Raw genomic sequence first — 22,256 nt, 5'->3', positions numbered from 1 at the left:
TTTTTTTGGGAAAGTCAAAGTTGGTTTATGACTTCCCTTAAAGACTTCCTTAGTTCGCAAACATTCCTTGAGAGCATTTCCTCAAAAATGTGTATAAGGGAAACGGCATCAATGAAGTTCCCTGACCTAGATTCAAGCCTTGCCTATAGAGGTGAGGGCACAGCATGTTCTAACTACCAATTCAATTCAATTCAATTCAATTTTATTTAAAGTGTCTTATCATAACAAAGTTATCTCAAGACACTATACAGTTGAAATAAGACTATAGTTGATTAAGGAAAAATAGATCCCAGCAATTCAACATGGAGCAAGAAACAAAACACTGTACAGTGAGCAATGGCGAGGAAAAACTTCCTTTTAGAAGGCAGAAACCTCGAGCGGAACCAGACTCATTGTTGACGGCCTGCCGCTTTGACCGGCTGGGAGGAAGGATGGGGGGGTAGACGGATGGATAAGGAGAGGAGTGAGGGAGGATATAGTGAGAGAAAAGAGGAGACACTTCACTTACCACTATACCTATAAACAAATCCTTCAAAAGCTTATGGATATAGACGTAACTACACAACCTCACCAAACTGTAACCATTATCAACATTTCCTGGAAAAAAAACAATACAAATATTTGCTAGGTTATTAAAAATACGACCAGGAATTGGGCCGAGGAAGGTTTTCTCCAGTTACCTTACATAAAATTCCCCCCAAAAAACCTCCTTGAATCCAGAATTAAACTATAATCATTTTGTCCCACTATCCAAATTTCCTGAAATATATAATTTAGCAAACAGTCGGACAAACGCTCAGAGTTAAGAACCACTCTCTTATTTCCTGTTCCGAGTTGTCGTGCGGTAAAGAGGCAGCTCTTGAAAGGTTTTGCAGCAAAACACAGTTTTTCTAAGGAGCTGTCCTTGTCAGTATCTGGTTCTGATTCTACCTGACAACTAACACTTGCCAGGCAGAAAACCGAGGATGATGGGTCCTGCTCAATTACAGAGACGGAGCTGACAGAGCTGACAGCGCTGGAACGTAAGGGGGACGCTTAATTTACACGTCAAACGCGGGCCAGGTTGGCAACCAGAGCGGCACCTGACCGTGGGGGTCCTTCGCTGAAACGCTTGCATATGCTCCGTCAGGCGGAGAAACAAAAGGCACTTTAGGATTGGAATGTGTTGTCTGCCTTTTTTAAAAACAAACCTGCTTCTCGTGGTGCATGCAAATGAGGTCCAGCTGACAGTGATTCGAGCCTTCAGGCTCCCGCCGCCAGCTCGCGCTCACCGGTGCACAAGCATATTGTTGACCATCTGCCATTATGCAAGATGCCCTTCTCGGAGCGGCCCACCTACGGAGTCCAGAGCCGGTCGGCGTTCACCGACGTTTGGCCTCTCGTGAATTCCTCGGCCTTTGACTGGCACCGTCCAGTCCAGAACATCGTGGGTCAAACAACCGCGTGGCACTTTTACTAAACCGACGTCACTGTGGTGAAGCCAAAAGGAAAAAAAAAACGCTGCTACCGTCAGAATCATCTGTCCGTTGTCGCCTCGGATGACTAGTACGCGGACTGATGGATATTCTTGCAGGCAGCATCCTGACGGGCGAGCTAGCCTCTTGAATGTTGTCCCCTCCAGGCACATGTGTCGTTACATAACAAAGCTTCGTTGTGTTATTTAGAACGATTTTTTTTTTTTTTCCCTGCTGCGTGAAGGCTTGTTATAGACACGCGAAGAGTGACGGACGGACACGTCGCCAATAAAACAAGGATACCATCTCGTAACTTAAAGATACCGCCTCGTGACTTTAATCCCCGACTTCTCGGGCGGATCTGAAGTTAGTCTAAGATGTTTGTAAATCCATCTCAGAGACGCATAAGACAATCCAACATTAGACCATAAGTGCCAGCTGGATGTATTTATGCGGCCCTCGTAATGTCAAAGTATGATCGCATTAAAATGGTTCTAATGCATTAACAAATGTATTTTGTACTCATTATTCATTTACATTTTCACACTTATTTACTTTTTCCCTTCTTTCTTGTGTGTAATTTTTCGAGTATATATTAATCCCTCAAAAAAATTTTTTTTTAAGTTGGTTGAAGAAATGTTTTTGAAAAAACTCATATGCACAAGAATAAAATTGCAGCTTATTTAGCTTAAAAAATGTCACGGCCTAATGACAAAATGTCCTTTTTCGAGGGATTTTCTCATCTTTCTTTTTGCTTGACGGCCCCTAACAACATTCACAGAATTTAGTGTGGCCCCTTGAAGAATTTTAATTGTACTAGGACCTCTTTACCACGATTCATTCAGATGCTAGCACGTCAAAAAGTGTTAGCATCTGAGCTAACACGGCTTCTTCTCCGGAAGGATATCCAGGATCCCTAACCCTAACGAAAGGGATCAAATAATTCTTGGTGTTCCCTCTCTTGCAGGAACACGACAAAAACATTTGTCGGACAATTCAAGTCAAAAAATACGAGATTCTTGAATACTATTCCTATTCTGGAACACATGTGAGAGCTAGGACTTGATCTCAACTAGACTACTAGTCTCCGAAGAGTTAATCAGTTTGATTGTCTGGTGGTGGTTTAGGAAAAATGGTGTGACTAAGACAGCAAGTCTTTGATTAAACAAAATCCCTGAATTTTCAGCTGGATCCTCACATCGGGGGGGCGACCGGGATCTTGTTAAAGATCTGAGCCCGACTCTCCTCGGCTGCCAAGACCGTCCTGCAGGGACCCGGAGATGGGGAGAGAAAGATCTAATCGTCGCGGGGAGGCGGTTGAAAGTGCAGCTTCCTGACAGGAGCTTGACAGTCGGACCAGTTTGAGGTAGATCCACACTGATACGGACCAGTGAGCTGTCAGCAGCACGTCATCGGCTCATTGCCTCAAACTGGATGTTTCCCATCACGCACTGCCACACACACACACACTTGGACTTGCCTTCCTGTAGACGATCATATTTGGGGAGTCCTCCTCCGGATCGGTGACGGCCACGCCGCCCTGGTCTTTAGAGCCCTCCGCCATTTTTCAGTCAGCCCTGCGACAAACGAGGAAAACAGTTGAAGGTCATGTTTACGGCTATTCCTCGGTTAATTGGTTACGATCAGGAAGCGTCCATTTCGGCTTTTCCCGCCGACACTCCATTAACTCTGATCATACCAAGCTCGGGGCACATTAAACCCACCCCCCCCCCACAATCTCCTACATCCCCCTGTGGGGAGATGTATTTACAACCTTCATCACTTCCTCCGGGTGTCTCCGTCCGGCTCTATTAATTCGACTTAACTGGGGATTTACGGAGCGAGAGCCGCCGCCGCTCGCCGGTGAACGAGGAACAGTCGGTGCGATGATGGATTAAGACGCCGTACCTTATGACGGCGGCTGGTGTTACCGTGAACCCTGCGCTCGAGGTCCTGTTGCGACGCACATCCGGGCGATTAACGGTATCTGTGGTTTTTCACATGGATTTTTGTTCCACACACGAAAACAAGATTTGTTAAGACGTTAACTAGTGCAAAACATCGTTTACACATTATCTTCCTCTCTCTTTGCGCTTGATGGATCTACTGACTCCTTTAAGAAACATCTTAAGACGTTTCTATTTGTTCAGGCTTTTCCTTGATTTTCTGGAACTCCTGTTGTGTTATCAGTTTTATCTTGATCTTTAAAATATATACTTTATTGAATATTGTTTTGATTGTTTAAGCGCTTTATGACCCTGGTCTAGAAAAGAGCTATACAAATAAGAATTACTTACTTACTTCCTAACTAGTGACTTTAATGTCTATTGGAAAAAAGGTAACATCCAGGAAAATCCAAGTCAATGTTATGATACATATTTTAGTTTAAATTCTCATTTTATACATTTTATTATAATGAAACATGTTTAAATGATGATAATTGTGTTAAAAATCAACATTTATTTTAGGTACTTTTATTTTCTTAGCACAAAAATTCTATACACATCAAAAAAAAGGGAAAAAGAGAGAAAAATTATATATAAAAAAGATAAGTCAAAGATGTGTAAATGCTCCTTATTAAAAAGATAAATCTAAAGAAGAAGTAAAAAAAAAAGGTTAAATAGTTGTTGAATTGATAATGTTTGGTAGTTAAATGTTAGTCAATATTTATTTATATGTTTTATCTTATTAACTTGCTTTTCCTGTATCAATACTACTTTTTAATTTGTTGACGCAAATGTTACTGCTCACAAAAAAATGTTTCGAGGAAAATGACGAAAAACTACCTGAACTAAAAAAGTTAAAATGCTCTAAATGATTAGTTTTAGAAAGGTTAAGTTAAGAAAAAAGACTCTGTAGTTTGATAAAGATACACAATTATGTGGTTTTTGTGAGTCATGTGGACAGATTTGTTCTTCAAACTCAATCAATCAACAAACACTTTTATACGTTTTTAACTTTTTCTCATTAAAAGTAAGTACGTTTAAAACACAGTCTTTAAAAATAATTTAAAAATGAATGAGTAAAACATTTGTTCATCACAAATATTTGTTCAACATCTATTACTGAACATTCTTTATCCACATCATTTGTGTTTCTTTCTCAACCCATTTCCTTCTTAAACTTTTACTTTACTAATCTGACGACACTTGCACGAGTCATTAACTTCCACTTTCCCCAATCAAAACAGACTCCGTCCCGGGGCCTCCTCCCAAGCTAATGAACGAGCCTGAAAGAAAGTCCGGACGACTGAGCTCAAGGCCACCTGTGGAGGGGAAACCGAAAATCTGTGAGTTTAGCCTCTTAGCTCAGCTCTTTCTTCACTGCTACGACTCGAAAGCGAACCGTCTCTTGGTGGTCTCTTAGCTAGCGCTGACTTCCATCGCCTCCAACTTTGGGCAGCGACGCGACCAAAGCTCAGAGGCAGCATCTGTTGCAGGAGCGCTCATTACCTTAGGAACGAAACGGGTCCGCTCGCCTCCCCTGGTCGACTTCCCCCTTAGCAACAAGCAGCAGCAGCAGCAGCAGCAGCCGGGTTCATGGTGGGGAGAGGACGCAGAGACCGAGGGAGGGAGGGAGGGAGGGAGGGCGTGAAGGCGGTCTCGAGCTGGTCCACTACGGGGCTCCTCTCCTCGTCCTCGCCTCCTCCTCTGGTCTTGGCCGGTCCTGGAGATCCTGGCACGTGTGCTCCGCACTCATGCCTCCTCTCCCGCTCGTCTGCCTGATCCGCGTCCTCGCGCTGTGTGAGCCACGGGAGAGGGGGAGGAGGGAGGGAGGGATGGAGGGAGGGAGGGAGGATGCGGAGAAGAGGAGCAGGAGAGGGGGAGGGATGGAGGGAGAAAGAGGGAGAGGGAGGGAGGGAGAGAAAGAGGACAGTAAGAGGGAGATGCTGCAGCGCCAACTACAGCTCAGAAGAAAGAAAATGGATTTTTTTAGCATTAGCATGATTAGTGGCTTTTATCGTTATTGTTCTCTCAAAGGCTCGAAAAAAGGTCTATTTCGACCGATTTTTTTTTCTCAAACTTTCAAAAATGGCCCAAAATCGAAAATGGAAAAAAAAGGTTGTGTAAGGAAATGACAACTTTACTGTAATCAATCATCTAGATTTAACACACATTTCAAAAAAGTCACTTGATCAACTGATAATCTTTCATATTTAATTCATATTAAATAATCCCTTTCTTGCATTGCATTCACTTAAACTAAACTCAGGTTCACAACTCAAAGGCCGAGGTCACAAACCCTCACACACATTAAACAATCCCAGACTCCCAGGAAGTCTGTGTGAACCTGTTTGAGAACTCACACTGAAAGACACAACAGACCAGTAAGTTGCTGGGAACAAACTCTCTCTCTAGAAGTCAACAACTTCGGTAAGTTTCCACTACGATCACGTGCGACCGGCCATCTTAGAATCAAGTGTTTACAGTTACTGACCAATCCTACATTCACATTTGACTAGAGGCCTTAACCTGAATATTCTACTATAAAGATCCACCATTTTGTCTGATCTTTGCGTTCTGGCATCCGAAGACGTCTGCGATAGATCTCTCTGCTTGCTAGCGCCCGTGTTCAGCTAAGTTTGTGTCTGACTTTTGCATAATTCACTAAACGAGCATTTTTCTTAAACTCATCAATGTGTCTGTCCTTCATTCCACCACCACGTACGAGGCTGGGGAGGGGTCAGTTCATTGGAACACAAAACCCCTAACAGTCGGAATACTTAAGTATGATATCAGACGCACCATGTGAGCGCAACGAATTGTTACGAAAATGCGTAAAATGTTGTTTTTTGAAGGCTCGAAAAAAGGTCTGATTCAACCGATTTTTTTTTTTCTCAAACTTTAAAAAATGGCCCAAAATCGACGTGTCCAAAAATGGAAAAAAAGGTCGGAATACTTAAGTATGATATCAGACGCACCACGTGAGCGCAAAAGATTGTTACGAAAATGCTTAAAATGTCGTTTTTTGAAGGCTCGAAAAAAGGTCTATTTCGAACAATTTTTTTTTTCTCAAACTTTAAAAAATGGCCCGAAATCGACGTGTCCGAAAATGGAAAAAAAGGTCGGAATACTTAAGTATGATATCAGACGCACCATGTGAGCGCAAAAGATTGTTACGAAAATGCTTAAAATGTCGTTTTTTGAAGGCTCGAAAAAAGGTCTATTTCGACCGATTTTTTTTTTCTCACACTTTAAAAAATGGCCCAAAATCGACGTGTCCCAAAATGGAAAAAAAGGTCGGAATACTTAAGTATGATATCAGACGCACCACGTGAGTGCAAAAGATTGTTACGAAAATGCTTAAAATGTCGTTTTTTGAAGGCTCGAAAAAAGGTCTATTTCGACCAATTTTTTTTTCTCAAACTTTAAAAAATGGCCCAAAATCGACGTGTCCGAAAATGGAAAAAAAGGGTGGAATACTTAAGTATGATATCAGACGCACCATGTGAGCGCAAAAGATTGTTAAGAAAATGCGTAAAAAGACGTTTTTTGAAGGCTCGAAAAAAGGTCTAATTCGACGTTTTTTTTTCCTCACACTTTAAAAAAAATGGCCCAAAATCGAAGTGTCCGAAAATGGAAAAAAAGGTCGGAATACTTAAGTATGATATCAGACGCACCATGTGAGCGCAAAAGATTGTTACGAAAATGCTTAAAATGTCGTTTTTTGAAGTTTCGAAAAAAGGTCTATTTCGACCGTTTTTTTTTTCTCAAACTTTAAAAAATGGCCCAAAATCGACGTGTCCGAAAATGGAAAAAAAGGTCGGAATACTTAAGTATGATATCAGACGCACCATGTGAGCGCAAAAGATTGTTACGAAAATGCTTAAAATGTCGTTTTTTGAAGGCTCGAAAAAAGGTATATTTCGACCGATTTTTTTTCCTCAAACTTTAAAAAATGGCCCAAAATCGACGTGTCCGAAAATAGAGAAAAAAGGTCGGAATACTTAAGTATGATATCAGACGCACCATGTGAGCGCAACAGATTGTTACGAAAATGCTTAAAATGTCGTTTTTTGAAGGCTCGAAAAAAGGTCTGATTCGACCGATTTTTTTTTTCTCAAACTTTAAAAAATTGCCCAAAATCGACGTGTCCGAAAATGGAAAAAAAGGGCGGAATACTTAAGTATGATATCAGACGCACCATGTGAGCGCAAAAGATTGTTAAGAAAATGCGTAAAATGTCGTTTTTTGAAGGCTCGAAAAAAGGTCTAATTCGACGTTTTTTTTTCCTCACACTTTAAAAAAAATGGCCCAAAATCGAAGTGTCCGAAAATGGAAAAAAAGGTCGGAATACTTAAGTATGATATCAGACGCACCATGTGAGCGCAAAAGATTGTTACGAAAATGCTTAAAATGTCGTTTTTTGAAGTTTCGAATAAAGGTCTATTTCGACCAATTTTTTTTTTCTCAAACTTTAAAAAATGGCCCAAAATCGACGTGTCCGAAAATGGAAAAAAAGGTCGGAATACTTAAGTATGATATCAGACGCACCATGTGAGCGCAAAAGATTGTTACGAAAATGCTTAAAATGTCGTTTTTTGAAGGCTCGAAAAAAGGTATATTTCGACCGATTTTTTTTCCTCAAACTTTAAAAAATGGCCCAAAATCGACGTGTCCGAAAATGGAAAAAAAGGTCGGAATACTTAAGTATGATATCAGACGCACCATGTGAGCCCAACTGATTGTTACTAAAATGCGTAAAATGTCGTTTTTTGAAGGCTCGAAAAAAGGTCTAATTCGACCGATTTTTTTTTTCTCAAACTTTAAAAAATGGCCCAAAATCGACGTGTCCGAAAATAGAGAAAAAAGGTCGGAATACTTAAGTATGATATCAGACGCACCATGTGAGCGCAACAGATTGTTACGAAAATGCTTAAAATGTCGTTTTTTGAAGGCTCGAAAAAAGGTCTGATTCGACCGATTTTTTTTTTCTCAAACTTTAAAAAATGGCCCAAAATCGAAAATGGAAAAAAAGGTTGTGTAAGGAAATGACAACTTTACTGTAATCAATCATCTAGATTTAACACACATTTCAAAAAAGTCACTTGATCAACTCATAATCTTTCATATTTAATTCATGTTAAATAATCCCTTTCTTGCATTGCATTCACTTAAACTAAACTCAGGTTCACAACTCAAAGGCCGAGGTCACAAACCCTCACACACATTAAACAATCCCAGACTCCAAGGAAGTCTGTGTGAACCTGTTTGAGAACTCACACTGAAAGACACAACAGACCAGTAAGTTGCTGGGAACAAACTCTCTCTCTAGAAGTCAACAACTTCGGTAAGTTTCCACTACGATCACGTGCGACCGGCCATCTTAGAATCAAGTGTTTACAGTTACTGACCAATCCTACATTCACATTTGACTAGAGGCCTTAACCTGAATATTTTACTATAAAGATCCACCATTTTGTCTGATCTTTGCGTTCTGGCATCCGAAGACGTCTGCGATAGATCTCTCTGCTTGCTAGCGCCCGTGTTCAGGTAAGTTTGTTTCTGACTTTTGCATAATTCACTAAACGAGCATTTTTCTTAAACTCATCAATGTGTCTGTCCTTCATTCCACCACCACGTACGAGGCTGGGGAGGGGTCAGTTCATTGGAACACAAAACCCCTAACAGTCGGAATACTTAAGTATGATATCAGACGCACCATGTGAGCGCAACGAATTGTTACGAAAATGCGTAAAATGTTGTTTTTTGAAGGCTCGAAAAAAGGTCTGATTCAACCGATTTTTTTTTTCTCAAACTTTAAAAAATGGCCCAAAATCGACGTGTCCAAAAATGGAAAAAAAGGTCGGAATACTTAAGTATGATATCAGACGCACCACGTGAGCGCAAAAGATTGTTACGAAAATGCTTAAAATGTTGTTTTTTGAAGGCTCGAAAAAAGGTCTATTTCGACCGTTTTTTTTTTTCTCAAACTTTAAAAAATGGCCCGAAATCGACGTGTCCGAAAATGGAAAAAAAGGTCGGAATACTTAAGTATGATATCAGACGCACCATGTGAGTGCAAGAGATTGTTACGAAAATGCTTAAAATGTCGTTTTTTGAAGGCTCGAAAAAAGGTCTATTTCGAACAATTTTTTTTTTCTCACACTTTAAAAAATGGCCCAAAATCGACGTGTCCCAAAATGGAAAAAAAGGTCGGAATACTTAAGTATGATATCAGACGCACCATGTGAGCGCAAAAGATTGTTACGAAAATGCTTAAAATGTCGTTTTTTAAAGGTTCGAAAAAAGGTCTATTTCGACCAATTTTTTTTTCTCAAACTTTAAAAAATGGCCCAAAATCGACGTGTCCGAAAATGGAAAAAAAGGTCGGAATACTTAAGTATGATATCAGACGCACCATGTGAGCGCAAAAGATTGTTACGAAAATGCGTAAAATGTCGTTTTTTGAAGGCTCGGAAAAAGGTCTATTTCGACCGTTTTTTTTTTCTCAAACTTTAAAAAATGGCCCAAAATCGACGTGTCCGAAAATGGAAAAAAAGGTCGGAATACTTAAGTATGATATCAGACGCACCATGTGAGCGCAAAAGATTGTTACGAAAATGCGTAAAATGTCGTCTTTTGAATGCTCGAAAAAAGGTCTATTTCGACCGATTTTTTTTTCTCAAACTTTATAAAATGGCCCAAAATCGACGTGTCCGAAAATGGAAAAAAAGGTCGGAATACTTAAGTATGATATCAGACGCACCATGTGAGCGCAAAAGATCGTTACGAAAATGCTTAAAATGTCGTTTTTTGAAGGCTCGAAAAAAAGTCTATTTAGACCAATTTTTTTTTCTCAAACTTTAAAAAATGGCCCAAAATCGACGTGTCCGAAAATGGAAAAAAAGGTCGGAATACTTACGTATGATATCAGACGCACCATGTGAGCGCAAAAGATTGTTACGAAAATGCTTAAAATGTCGTTTTTTGAAGGCTCGAAAAAAGGTCTATTTCGACCAATTTTTTTTTCTCAAACTTTAAAAAATGGCCCAAAATCGACGTGTCCGAAAATGGAAAAAAAAGTCGGAATACTTAAGTATGATATCAGACGCACCATGTGAGCGCAAAAGATTGTTACGAAAATGCGTAAAATGTTGTTTTTTGAAGGCTCGAAAAAAGGTCTATTTCGACCGATTTTTTTTCTCAAACTTTAAAAAATGGCCCAAAATCGACGTGTCCGAAAATGGAAAAAAAGCTCGGAATACTTAAGTATGATGAAATTGTGATTTATTACAGGTTTCATATCAAACAATTGTTCAAAGATCGTCACAAATGTCACGAGTAACCATCAAAGTGAATCTGCACGATGTTGATGGTCTCATCCTCAGCGAAGACTTGCGTGTAGTAGTTTCTGGTCCGAGTCATGGTTCGAGTGACGTCATGCTCTGAAGATCCTTCAAAGCCTCACCAGTCAAGCCCATGGTGCATCTTAAAATAATAAGACAATAAGAATGATGCGATGCACATGGACTAGTTCTGTTCTTCACTTGCTAAATAAACTCTTACCTTGATGTGACCAACAGAACCTGGAAAACATTGTATTAATGAAGTCGTATGATTTTGATCATTTGAAGTGTAAAATCTATTGAAAAAGATTCTTCAGTCTGGTACCAACCAGCTTGACACGACCAAGTGCTTCCAACAACAGAAGCCAGAAAACCTTGACCATAAGCATCAGCATGTCAGTGCGTCCTGCCACAGAAATGTATTTATCATTATTACCAAAGATGACTATTTTAATGACCAAAGTGCATATGATGTAACCATCTCACCTGCTTTTGACATGTGTTTACCCCTTCCACCTTTGATGGTTAGTCCAGCACCTGATATGCAGCACTCCATCTCACCTAGAAAAGAACATAGAGTTGCATTTTAGATTATTTCTATGATGGGATGGGCTTTAGGTTTACAAGTTTGTGTTCACTATCCTTACAAATATTACTTACTCACTTACTTCACATTTGAAATCATTTGGCAGGAGCCACAGAGAGAAAGGTTTCATGTCAAGCAGGTCTGGAGTTCTGGGCAGTTCTTGCAGGTCACTTCCATGCAAAAACATACTAGTGCTCCCTTTAAAATATAATAAATAAATACATACAAGCAAGTATACTTGATCATGCATTCAGAGATAAGCTCTCCATGTTTCCTTCATCCATTGTTGTATGGTGTTTCCATCTGGTTTACCTCTTTATGCTGGAATTTAAAATACTTTTCATTATTATTTTATATATATTATTACATTTAAAGAAAACTACAACAGATCAAATCCCTCATCCAAAAGGGTTAAAATAAACGTATACTTATATACTCCAGATGCTGGAAAACGTATGTTTAATATCAGACAGACCATGTGACAACAAAAATTTTAACCAAAATGTGATAAATGTGTTTTTTTGAAGGCTCAAAGAAGGTAAAAAAAAAGACGAAAAATCGACGTCCCCGAAAATAGGAAGTAATGTCGGAAAACTTAAGTATGATATCAGACTGACCATGTGATTGGTAAAAAAAAGTGGCCCAAATGTGTTAAAAGTTTTTTTTTTAAGGCTCAAAAAAAGGTAGAATTCCATCTATTTCAACCACCCAAACTGTTAAAAATGGCCAGAAATTGACGTCCCCGAAATGGAAAATAATGTCGGAATACTTACGTATGATATCATCATACCATCACCATGTGACGCAAAAAATTGTTGCCAAAATGTGTCAAATGTTTTTTTGAAGGCTAAAAAAAAAATAGAATTCGACCTATTTTAACAAAAAAATATATATATATCATGCGTATCATGTGAACGCAAAGATATGTTGCCTAAATGTTTAAAATGTTGTTTTCTGGAGCCTCAAAAAACGGACAAAATTCCATGTAATTTGACTACAGAAAGTGTAGAAAAGGGTGAAAAGTCAACGTCTCCGAAATTGGACAATAATGTCTTTAAACCATAGTTTAATATCAGGCGGATCATGTGAACGCAAATAAATGTTGTCTAAAAGAACCAGAATTTTAAAGTTGATCCTTAAAGTGTTTTAAGGATCAGGGAAATGTGAGTTATTCTACTAGAGAGGGGCAGAATTCTCACAGCAGAGTTCTGTATTAGCTGCAGGCGAGACAGTTCCTTCTTGATTAGAAGGCAAAATAAAGGAAGACAAGGATTGCAGAGAAATACCTTCATTTTATTTTATTCATGCCTCATGAAAGTTGGTAAGATTTGCTCTTCAACATGAGACATTTTAAGCATCACTAACTGTCACGACTTTCACCCCTTACACAGCACTTTTTTTAATTGAAAAATAAAGGAAGAAGTCTACCTCAATAATGTTTCAGAGTTTGTCAATTAAGAATAAGAAAACCAAAATTTGTTTCAAATTAACATGAGGTTGAGCTCCAATGTTGAGGCACTGCATCTCCAGCTCTCTGTGGCTCTCTAGTCGGCAACACCCATGTTCTTAAAATATAACAATATGCTGACTATAAAAAAAAAAAAATGGAAAAGCTGATCTTGGCCTGAAAATATTTTGATTGGAAAAACATTATCAAATAAGTAATTCATGTCAAGAGAAGGGAAAGAAAATAATCTTCTGGAGGAGGTTTCAGAACCTGAAAGAAAAGACACCAGTCATTATAAGAGTATTTGAACTTCACTCTGACATCGGAATATCTTCTAAACAGAATTGTACATGCAAGTCAATACAGAGAGAAACTTCTCTTTGAACAGTTTGTTCTTCCCAGACCAGGATTCCCCTCGACAGCCTCGCTGTTTAATCTAAGGTTCCGTCAGATCCATGCAGGACTTGAGGGTGAAATATGACGGATGAGCTTTTACAAAACATGCTTCATGTCCTGAGGCCACTGCAGGACCGGTTTGGGTCTCCAGCTACAGCAAAGATTTGCATAAATGTACAAAGATTTCAAACCACATGCCAATAACCAGTACTTCAACACACTTTAAGATATCAATCAATTTAAAATACCATGAAATAAAGTAGATTACATAAGTATGGATGGTTTATTTTTATTTTATTTTAATCTGCTTACTGTATGTTTTTTCTAAACATAAAACATTGTAGATATTCATATATTGTTATTTATTCATGTTATAAAAATTAAAAAATAAATGAAAAAGCAAATGTTTTTTTGTCATTTTCTTCTACAAAAAAAGATACGTTGTTATGTTGTTTCAACAAAACATTTTTGGGTGATTTTCTATTCTTCAGCAGCATTTTACTGTTACTGCAAATGTTCTTTTGTATGACATAGAATAACGGTTGAACATCTTGTTTCCATTTAACTTGTGTTTTTAATGACTGTCAAAGGCTGCATTTCTCGGTAGGGTAATAAACTCATGTTGTAAAATTGTAAAGTCCCATATCATTTTTTACAAGTTTCTACTCGTCAAACCGACCTTTTTCTCTGTATACATTGGAAATGTCAAGTGCAGTCGGCAGCCCCTCCTCTCTTCTCTCGCCGAAGGTTCGGGGATTACACGTTGCAGTGTCTGTGGTGTCCAGAGGAGAAACATACAAGTCATATCTGCTAGAGTCTGATCCTCGCAAACTGCTTAGGTAAGCTGTTTTTGTTGTTGGTTTTGCATTTCTTAACCCTTGTGTTGCCTCTGGGTCAAGGTGAACGACCTCCACCACTGAATACGTATTTTTTTTAAGCCAGGGGGTGGTTTACCTTGACCCAGAGACAACACAGGGGATACTAAAAACACATTTGTTTTTGGGCCTTTGGGTCACCTTGACTCTGAGATAACCCAAGAGTTGAGGTTGTATGAAGTGGCGATAAAATCTATTTGGACAAATTGTACATGTTTTTTTAAGAAACGGCAAGAGTTTATGTTTGTTATAAGCCACAGAGGATAGCGTAAGTGTTGTTGTGCCTGTTTGGATGTACTGCAAGACAAACTGTCAAGGCTTGTTAAATGCACACAACATCATAAGACGAAATGTTTACACACAGTCAACCAGTTGAACTCCAGCTCGAACCGTAATCCTTCCAACACACAAAAACAAAATTAAATACACAAGAGGTAAAGTTTCATATGGACCAACACTATTGATTAAACCTACAGTTGGACAGCCAACTACACCTCTCCAAACATAACCTCAAATAATACTTAGCAAAAACATTCTTGTAACTAGCACAAACTGAAACTACATCAACCCAGTTTGCACGACCAACAAAACAACTGCAACCATCACCACAACGGCCAAGTCCAACAACAACACTATAGCAGATGATATAATATATATATATATATATACTGTATATATAATAGATTTTTCTTTTTTCTAGATCCATCAACCATGTCGGTCCCCGGTGTGTGCATGAGCATCACGAGAACCCGCAACAAACAAGAGGGTTTTGGTACCAGTTCCAATCCTGACAGGTTTGCTCACCAGGACTATCTGGTTCTGAAGAAGGCCTGTCTCATGCAAAGACTGAGGTACGTTGATGAGATGTTTCCCCCGGACAAGAACTCCATCGGACACGGACTGCTGTCCTCCTCCGACTTGGCCAGAGTGGAGTGGCTGAGACCGGCGGTGAGCGCTTCTGTTTGAATTGACTGGAAAAACAACTGTTCTTTGGATCTTAAAAATGTTTCATCTAATGTTAAACTTCTTCCCCAATAACCTCAAGGACAAGCATACAAACACAACATATCGCACAACATTAGTACCACAACTGAAGAAACCAAATCCCCATATGTGTTTCCACTGATATGCCTACTTAGATCATTAAAGCATCCTGTTGAAACATGTGCTCAATGAAATCGTCTTACCTTGAACCAATCTTCTCTCTGGGACAGAAAATTTCTCCGTGTCCGGCCTTTATTTCCGACGGGATGTCCAGATTCGACTTTGGCCAAGGATTAGTTTGTATGACACTTAAAATTCGAAATCCATTCATGGGGTATCCGTTAACAAATCTGGTGCTTCTGCAGCGGACTGCTGGTTTCTGGCTGCGATCGGGGCGCTGACGTTTCAGAAAAAAGTCCTTGATCAAGTTGTTCCCGTGGATCAGGAGTTCAACAAGGAATACTGTGGATTGTTCCATTTTAGAGTATGTTTTTCACCCTTTTCAATAAGCCTTTAGTTTTCTAATGTACACATTGGGTGGTATACAGAATGTGATATTGGCCCTGGTAGGTAGGTTGAGTCTTTGTATTGGATAATGACCACATGTGGCCACCATAGATTAAAAAAGGGCTTCCACTTTGACTGGCTGTGGTTGGTATACCATGGAAAACTTTGATCGTAGCCTTCGGTAGCATCTAGGATGCACAGTAGGAGCCTTTAAGCCTGTGAGAGTGGGTGGTATGTAAAGTGAAATCGGCCATTCAAAGTCAATGGAATGTTGGTTTCAGTTCTGGAGATTTGGAAGTTGGATCGACGTGGTTATTGACGACAAACTCCCGACCATGAATGGCAAACTACTCTTTGTCCGCTCCAAAGACCCAAATGAGTTCTGGCCTGCTCTTCTAGAGAAAGCCTACGCTAAGTATGTGGAAAAAATTAATGTTATTGAAAAGTTAGTAAAGTAAAGTAAAGAGACTTCATATTTGCAGAGTTTGTGGATCCTACATGGACATGAACATGGGAACTCCTGAAGAGGCCATGATGGACTTCACCGGGGGGGTCCATATGTGCATCCAATTGTCAGATCCACCATCGGACATGTGGCAGCTTATGTTAAGAGCCGCTAACAACATCTCGCTGATGGGCTGTGGGACACCGACAGGGGTACGGGGACTTCAATCCATTGACCAGAACATTCAAGTGCTGGTTGCTTAACGTCCTGATCTGACTACAGGACACTTTTGAAAACACGATTCTGCCTAACGGAGTGGTTCTGTGTCACGCCTACACCGTCTCCGGCGTCAAACAGGTAGGGAGCACACAGCTAGAATGAAGAGCTGACTTTACAGTATCGTCTGATGTTAGGTGGAGAGTAATGGGAAGGCAGTGAGGCTGCTCCGACTGTGGAACCCCTGGGGTGGTGTAGAATGGAATGGAGACTGGAGCGACAAGTAAAAACTGATCCCTCAGTTTCTTTGCCTCGACGTCCTGCTTTTCTTCACAGTTAAAACATGTTCCACTGTCCAGGTCGCCTCTCTGGGAAACTGTGAGCCGTGAAGATCGGGATCTTTGTCTCAAGGTCGCTGAAGACGGCGAATTTTGGTACGAGATGACAACTTTAATGAGATGCATAACCTTACGTCGAAAAGATAAGTCAAGTCGAGCACCTTAAGAGGCCTAGAGGGATCGCGTTCAAACTGTACACAGTCAGAAATTGGCTTTACCAAACTGTGTGGACAACTTTCAATCGAAATGAAAAATAAGAAATACAAAGTCAAGGAAGTGATGAACATTGTGGTCGATTATTTTGTAGTTACTTCTCTAAATGTTTTTTGTTCTAGGTTGGATTCTCATCTTGTAATGATTTTTTTTATTACTATTTTTTTTTTATTACACACATTATTATAATTATTTTATTCCTGTTATTATCATTTTAAATTACTAATGTGCACACACATATTTTTTAGTCGACATTATGACAAAAAACGATTTATTCTCTGCCAATCCCTTGTGATATTAAGAAAACGTACTTATTTAGAACCGATTATTTCAACTGTAACCACAAGTAATACCTGACAGAAACACACGGCTATCAATTTGTTATTTTAAATTCAACATTAAGCAAAATCACAGGATAATACTCATTAGCGTAGCTAGCGTTAGCTAGCAGACATAGCATCATTGTTTTTAGGATTTTAGCTAGCATAACAAGCTAACTAATTAGAGTTACAGTTGATAATGTTTGAAAAAATTTGATCTCTTCTCTGTCCTCCAGGATGACACTGGAAAGTTTCTGTGAGTGTTACGTCGACCTGGACATCTGCGGCCTCTATCCCAACTTCCTGGACGCGGCGCCAGATTCCTATTGGAAGGCGTCGTCCTATGACGGCAGATGGGTTGCTGGCACAACTGCAGGAGGGTGTATTAGCTTCAGAGGTGACATGTTGCTACGGGTGTCTCTAGAAAAGAAAAAAAATCTATTTTTATCCTTTTGCTATCATTTTTAGCTGAAACAACATATATTTTTCTAATACCTTTCAGAAACCTTTTGGACAAATCCACAGTTTCGGATCAGGGTGAGCGGCAGTGAAGAAGACGTGGATAAAAACATGCTGGTGTCTCTAATGCAGCGTCCGGACAAGAGGCACAGACGTCTGGTCACATCGCTCTACATTGGATTCGCTGTGTTTAAGGTTAGTGTTGTGTAATGAGCACTGGTACAGTTTTTTGTTTCAGTTGCTCAGCCTCTCACCCTAGGTAGCCTGGAATGGCTAAAGCCCCCTCCCAGCTTCAATTTAAGGGAATCCTGTAGAGAAATATCTGACTAAAGTTTTCCTTTTCTGTCTCTTAAATTCATCTCAAGGTCACCGATGAAGTAAGTAAGCCATTTGACTTCCCTTTTTCGGAATGTTTTTTTTTTTGGTTCTGACGGACGATTCCGTATCACAGTACAAGGATATCTCCGGGAAGTTTCCAGAAGCGTTCTTCAGCACTCACGCTCCAGTTGTCCAGTCCGTCCCGTATTTGAACGGCCGGGAGGTCATGAAGTTCTTCAGGCTGACGCCTGGCGACTATCTAATCATGCCCACGACCTACAACCCCAACGAGACGGCGTCCTTCCTTTTGACCATCTACTCCAGAGAGGAGACTCACGGCTAGTACGTCGACATAGTCTTTACTTTTAACGAAGATGTCTTTTTTTTTTAAGTTATCTTCCAGACTGGGGCAAGGGTTGGCATAATCGCCTCATGGCAAGAAGGTTGCCGGTTTGCTTCCAGGCCCGGACGGGGGGAACTCGAGACCTTTCTGTGTTGAGTTTGCATATTCTCCCTGTGTTGCATGGGTTTACTTTGGGAACTGCGGTTTCCTCCCACATTCCTAAAACTTACAGTGGTTGATTGATAACTTGGTGAAATACTTTGTAGGTACGAGCGTGCGTGTCTTTAAGTGTCCTGCTACAGCACGGCGTCCTGTCCAGGGTGCCCCTCGTCTCTCGCCCGATGAAACTCTGGGATTGGCTCCAGCTTCCCCCATATGGGAGTAATGGCAGAAAATTAGTGAATCTTCCAGACCTCGGGAAGATTCCGACGTTTTAATGAAACCTTTTCATACTTTTGCGCTTGTCACCGTTTTCACTGTCGTTGCCATAGTCATCATCTTCCTCTGCTATAGTCTAAAAGCCTTAAGAGGTGCAAAACATCAACTTGCCAACATAGGATTTGAAACACAAATACAAGACTATAGGCAGTGTAGTGTAGTTGATGCTACGTTGCTGAACGAATCAGAAGCCAGGGTCAAAAAAATCTGACAGATCGTTTTAACAATGATTTCTTGTATTTACAGCGACAATTCGGGAAACCACAACAACCACCAACAGCAGCAGCAAGAGCTCAAAGTGAGGATACTGACTATGCTTTCACTCATAGATACGTGTTTTCATCATTTTATCCTTTAAAAACTCAAGATCAACAACGGCATGAACGCAGTTGATGAAGACGTGCTAAAGATTTTTAAACAGCACTGCAACAAGGTACGATAAATGTATTTACTTATAAACAACAAATCAGAGATCAGGGGTGTGTCCCTTGTCGCTCACCCCAAATAGCTGGGATAAAAAGTCACTGATTTTTTAATTTTTCTTATCATCATTTGTGTCCTCAGTACGAAGAAATCGACTCAGAGCTGCTGCAGAAAGTTCTCAACGAAAACATCTTCACAGGTGACTCATAAGATTTGTGTTTCCGTGGTGATTATTTTCGATCACGTGTGTTTTTTGAACAGGAATGAAGCAAAACAGAGGTCTTAGCCTTGAGGCGTGTCGCAGCATGGTGGCGCTGATGGACGTATCCTGCTGTCCATCTGATTTCTAACGAAGAGTTAAAACCCCCTCAGACATGTTCCTTAACCTTCCTGGACGCAGACCTCCATCACCGGGACCCTGAACTGCAGAGAGTTTGTTCGCCTGTGGAAGAAAGTCAAGACATACAAGGTGAAGAACGATTCTGCTCTCTTTGTTAGTTTCCAGGCTGGTCATGTTTTCTTTATGTTCCTAACAGGAGGTTTTCTTCCGTACCGACGTTTCCAAAACGGGAACTTTGTCATTGCAAGAGTTGAGGAACGCCATCACAGAAGCTGGTGAGAAACTTTGGCTTCATACTCTGTGTCGCCCTCTGCTGGGCAAGAATCAAAAGTACACCAATCCAGGACATGCCCTAGATTTTTTTTTATCTTCTCTTTATCACATATTTAAGTTGTGTGACTGGTTTGTGTTACACGTGTCTTGTTTCGCTTTTGTCTTTTGTTTGTCTGCACGTTTTAACTTTCATTTCTTTTATGAACTGTTGTTTTCTGTATGTTTGAATTTTTTATCTCGCATGAAAAAACAGTTTTTATTTACTTGAGTTTTAAATAAGTTATCAAGTCTAAACAATGACATGAGAATTAATGACAATATATGAACAATAAAGCACAAATAACTTCGGATTAATGTAAATATATTCATTTTATATGGTACATTTTACCTAATTCAATTTAATTATTTAATTTATGGATCCATGGTGTTCATCTTTGACTTAGTTTTAACTCATTTAAAAATAGTTTTTATTAAATCATGAATTCAAAATTCACAATTAATTAAATTAAATTCAAACTGGCCCTTCAGTTCATATCTTTATATTTAAATCAAAATGTTAATAACAAATATTAAATTGCTTATTTACTGTATTTGTAACTTACACTCAAACCAATTATTTTGATCAATATTAGGAAATTATTTTATAATCCTAACAAATTAATGAATTATTAATACACCTTAAAGGGTCATTGTCGATGGTTTTTTTAAATTCAAAACTTGTTTTTCTAGGGCATGTGTGTATTTTCACATAGTCTTACATCTAGTCATGTGAACTCTATTGGGGTCAAGTGTGTGTTTTCTGTGAAACTCACTGCTGCTGATCCAGGAGTGAAGGTCGCAGACAAGGTTTTGAACCTGTTGGCTTTACGTTACGGCGCCACCTCTGGTCACATCACACTGGAGAACTTTATCACTCTGATCATCCGCCTCGACTGCATGTATAGTAAGTGAAAATTCATCATCATCATCATACTCATTATCACCCTCTTAATCTTCATCCTTATTCTCATCATGGTCACTCTCTTCATCTTCATCCTTTATCACCATCACCGTCCTCACCATTACCGTCCTCATCCTCCATCCTCACCCTCTTCATCTTCATTCTTATCCTCATCCTCCTCATCATCCTTATCCTCATTGAAATCCTCATCCTCTTCATCCTTATCCTTATCTTCTCATCCTCACCCTCTTCATCATCATCTGTATCCTCATCATCCTCACCCTCTTCATCTTCATCCTTACCCTTATCCTCATAATCATCATCCTCATTGACATCCTCACCCTCTTCATCATCATCCGTATCCTCATCATCCTCACCCTCTTCATCTTCATCCTTATCCTCATCATCCTCATCCGTATCCTCATCATCATCATCCTTATCGTCAACCTCTTCATCCTTATCCTCATCATCCTCATCCTTATCCTCATCATCCTCAACCTCACCATCGTTATCCTCATCATCCTCACACTCTTCATCTTCATCTTTATCCTTATAATCATCATCCTCATTAACATCCTCACCCTCTTCATCTTCATCCTTATCCTCATCATCTTTATCCTTACCCTCATAATTATCATCCTCATTGACATCATCATCCTCTTCATCCTTATCTGTATTCTTATCTTATCCTCATAATCCTCCTCACCATCATCACCCTCTTCCTCTTCATCATCATCCTCATCCTCATCATCATGACTTGTGTCTTCGTCTCTGACAGAAATCTACAACCACTTATCTGACGGCAGGTCTATGAGTCTGAACCAGGCAGAGGTCAGAGTTCAATTTAGAATTTTGGACCGTGTTCTCTGGATGTTTAATAAAGTTAATATTTATTCTGTTTGCAGTGGATGTGCCTCTCAATGTACACTTAACTGTGCTGGAGCAAGAAAACGCATCATGTACCATCAGTGCACTTCTGTTCTGTGAGTGTTTGGTTCTGCAACAAATAAAGATACCATCATGTTGGCTTGAAATACACATATTATATATATATATGTATATATATATAGTATTTGTTTCCTTACAAATAAAAAAGGTCAATGTTTCATCTACGGTATTTTTTTTTAACAAACAAATACAAACACTAAAAAATAATTAAAAAGAAAAACAAGAGCATTTTATCAGAAGATTATAATTTCTAATACTCAACTTACTTTTTTTTAACTTCAACTCTCCTGACTCCCTCATCATGACCATGTTTTGAACTTATTACTTTATAAAATCCCCCCTCACCTGAAATCTCAGCGAACAAGAGGTTATAAGAGTAGAGTGTTTATAAAAAACAAAAATACAGTCCCTTGGAGGTGGAGACTTCAGGGATGGATGACACATGGTTGACATACCTTTATGCATGACCAACAACAGCAGGGTGAGTGTGGTTTTGGTAAACAAGATTCAATCTCCAGAATTGTTTTTTTCATTTGGCTTGGCTAAATATCATTTTCTAATGTAAATATTTTTGATTAAAAGAGAGTTTTGTACATCCCCAGTCTTTTTAAATACCTTCAAATATGAAACATTAAAAAAGCATAAAACATTTCTGCTCTTTTGGTGACATTTGGTAGCGCAAGTATAAAGTAAAGTTTATTGTG

At 39.5% G+C, this 22,256-nt stretch overlaps 2 protein-coding genes across 3 annotated transcripts in view; one reads left to right on the top strand and one right to left on the bottom strand.

Annotated features, from left to right (window-relative positions):
* LOC148060581 (regulator of G protein signaling 6-like) overlaps nt 1–5,157 on the bottom strand; it is a 34,244-nt gene extending 29,087 nt beyond the window's left edge. Inside the window, exons 1-2 of one of the 2 annotated variants that reach the window (XM_087779760.1) lie at nt 4,907–5,157; nt 2,935–3,031 (exon numbers count right to left, since the gene is read on the bottom strand). In XM_087779760.1, the coding sequence (XP_087635886.1) occupies nt 2,935–3,018 (84 nt within the window). In that variant the 5' untranslated portion in view covers nt 3,019–3,031; nt 4,907–5,157. The remainder of the gene's footprint in view (nt 1–2,934; nt 3,032–4,906) is intronic. The other variant, XM_087779761.1, reaches the window with a different exon arrangement.
* An 8,803-nt stretch (nt 5,158–13,960) lies between these two features.
* Nucleotides 13,961–21,536, top strand: LOC148060580 (calpain-8-like). The gene is made up of 21 exons (XM_087780425.1): nt 13,961–14,011; nt 14,748–14,995; nt 15,262–15,331; nt 15,397–15,515; nt 15,820–15,953; nt 16,021–16,195; nt 16,266–16,340; nt 16,397–16,482; nt 16,559–16,633; nt 17,307–17,467; nt 17,573–17,733; nt 17,981–18,189; nt 18,875–18,926; nt 18,996–19,061; nt 19,193–19,250; nt 19,313–19,374; nt 19,452–19,520; nt 19,588–19,666; nt 20,491–20,607; nt 21,383–21,435; nt 21,510–21,536. Exons 2-21 carry the CDS (start codon nt 14,759–14,761, stop codon nt 21,534–21,536), a joined length of 2,085 nt encoding a protein of 694 aa, XP_087636551.1. The 5' UTR covers nt 13,961–14,011; nt 14,748–14,758.
* Nucleotides 21,537–22,256: the final 720 nt, after the last annotated feature.

This window comes from Callionymus lyra, chromosome 18 (assembly GCF_982586985.1).
Source record: "Callionymus lyra chromosome 18, fCalLyr1.hap1.1, whole genome shotgun sequence".
In the NCBI taxonomy this organism is placed as follows: Eukaryota; Metazoa; Chordata; class Actinopteri; order Syngnathiformes; family Callionymidae; genus Callionymus; species Callionymus lyra.
Note: the sequence above shows the minus strand (reverse complement) of the source record. Positions and strands in the feature narration are given on the sequence as shown.

Coding starts and splice junctions, on each gene's coding strand:
- LOC148060580 (XM_087780425.1), top strand. CDS start 14,759: ATGTCGGTCCCCGGTGTGTGCATGAGCATCACGAGAACCCGCAACAAA. Junction 15,954..16,020: donor CTAGAGAAAGCCTACGCTAA/GTATGTGGAAAA, acceptor TCATATTTGCAG/AGTTTGTGGATCCTACATGG. Junction 19,375..19,451: donor GCATGGTGGCGCTGATGGAC/GTATCCTGCTGT, acceptor TCCTGGACGCAG/ACCTCCATCACCGGGACCCT.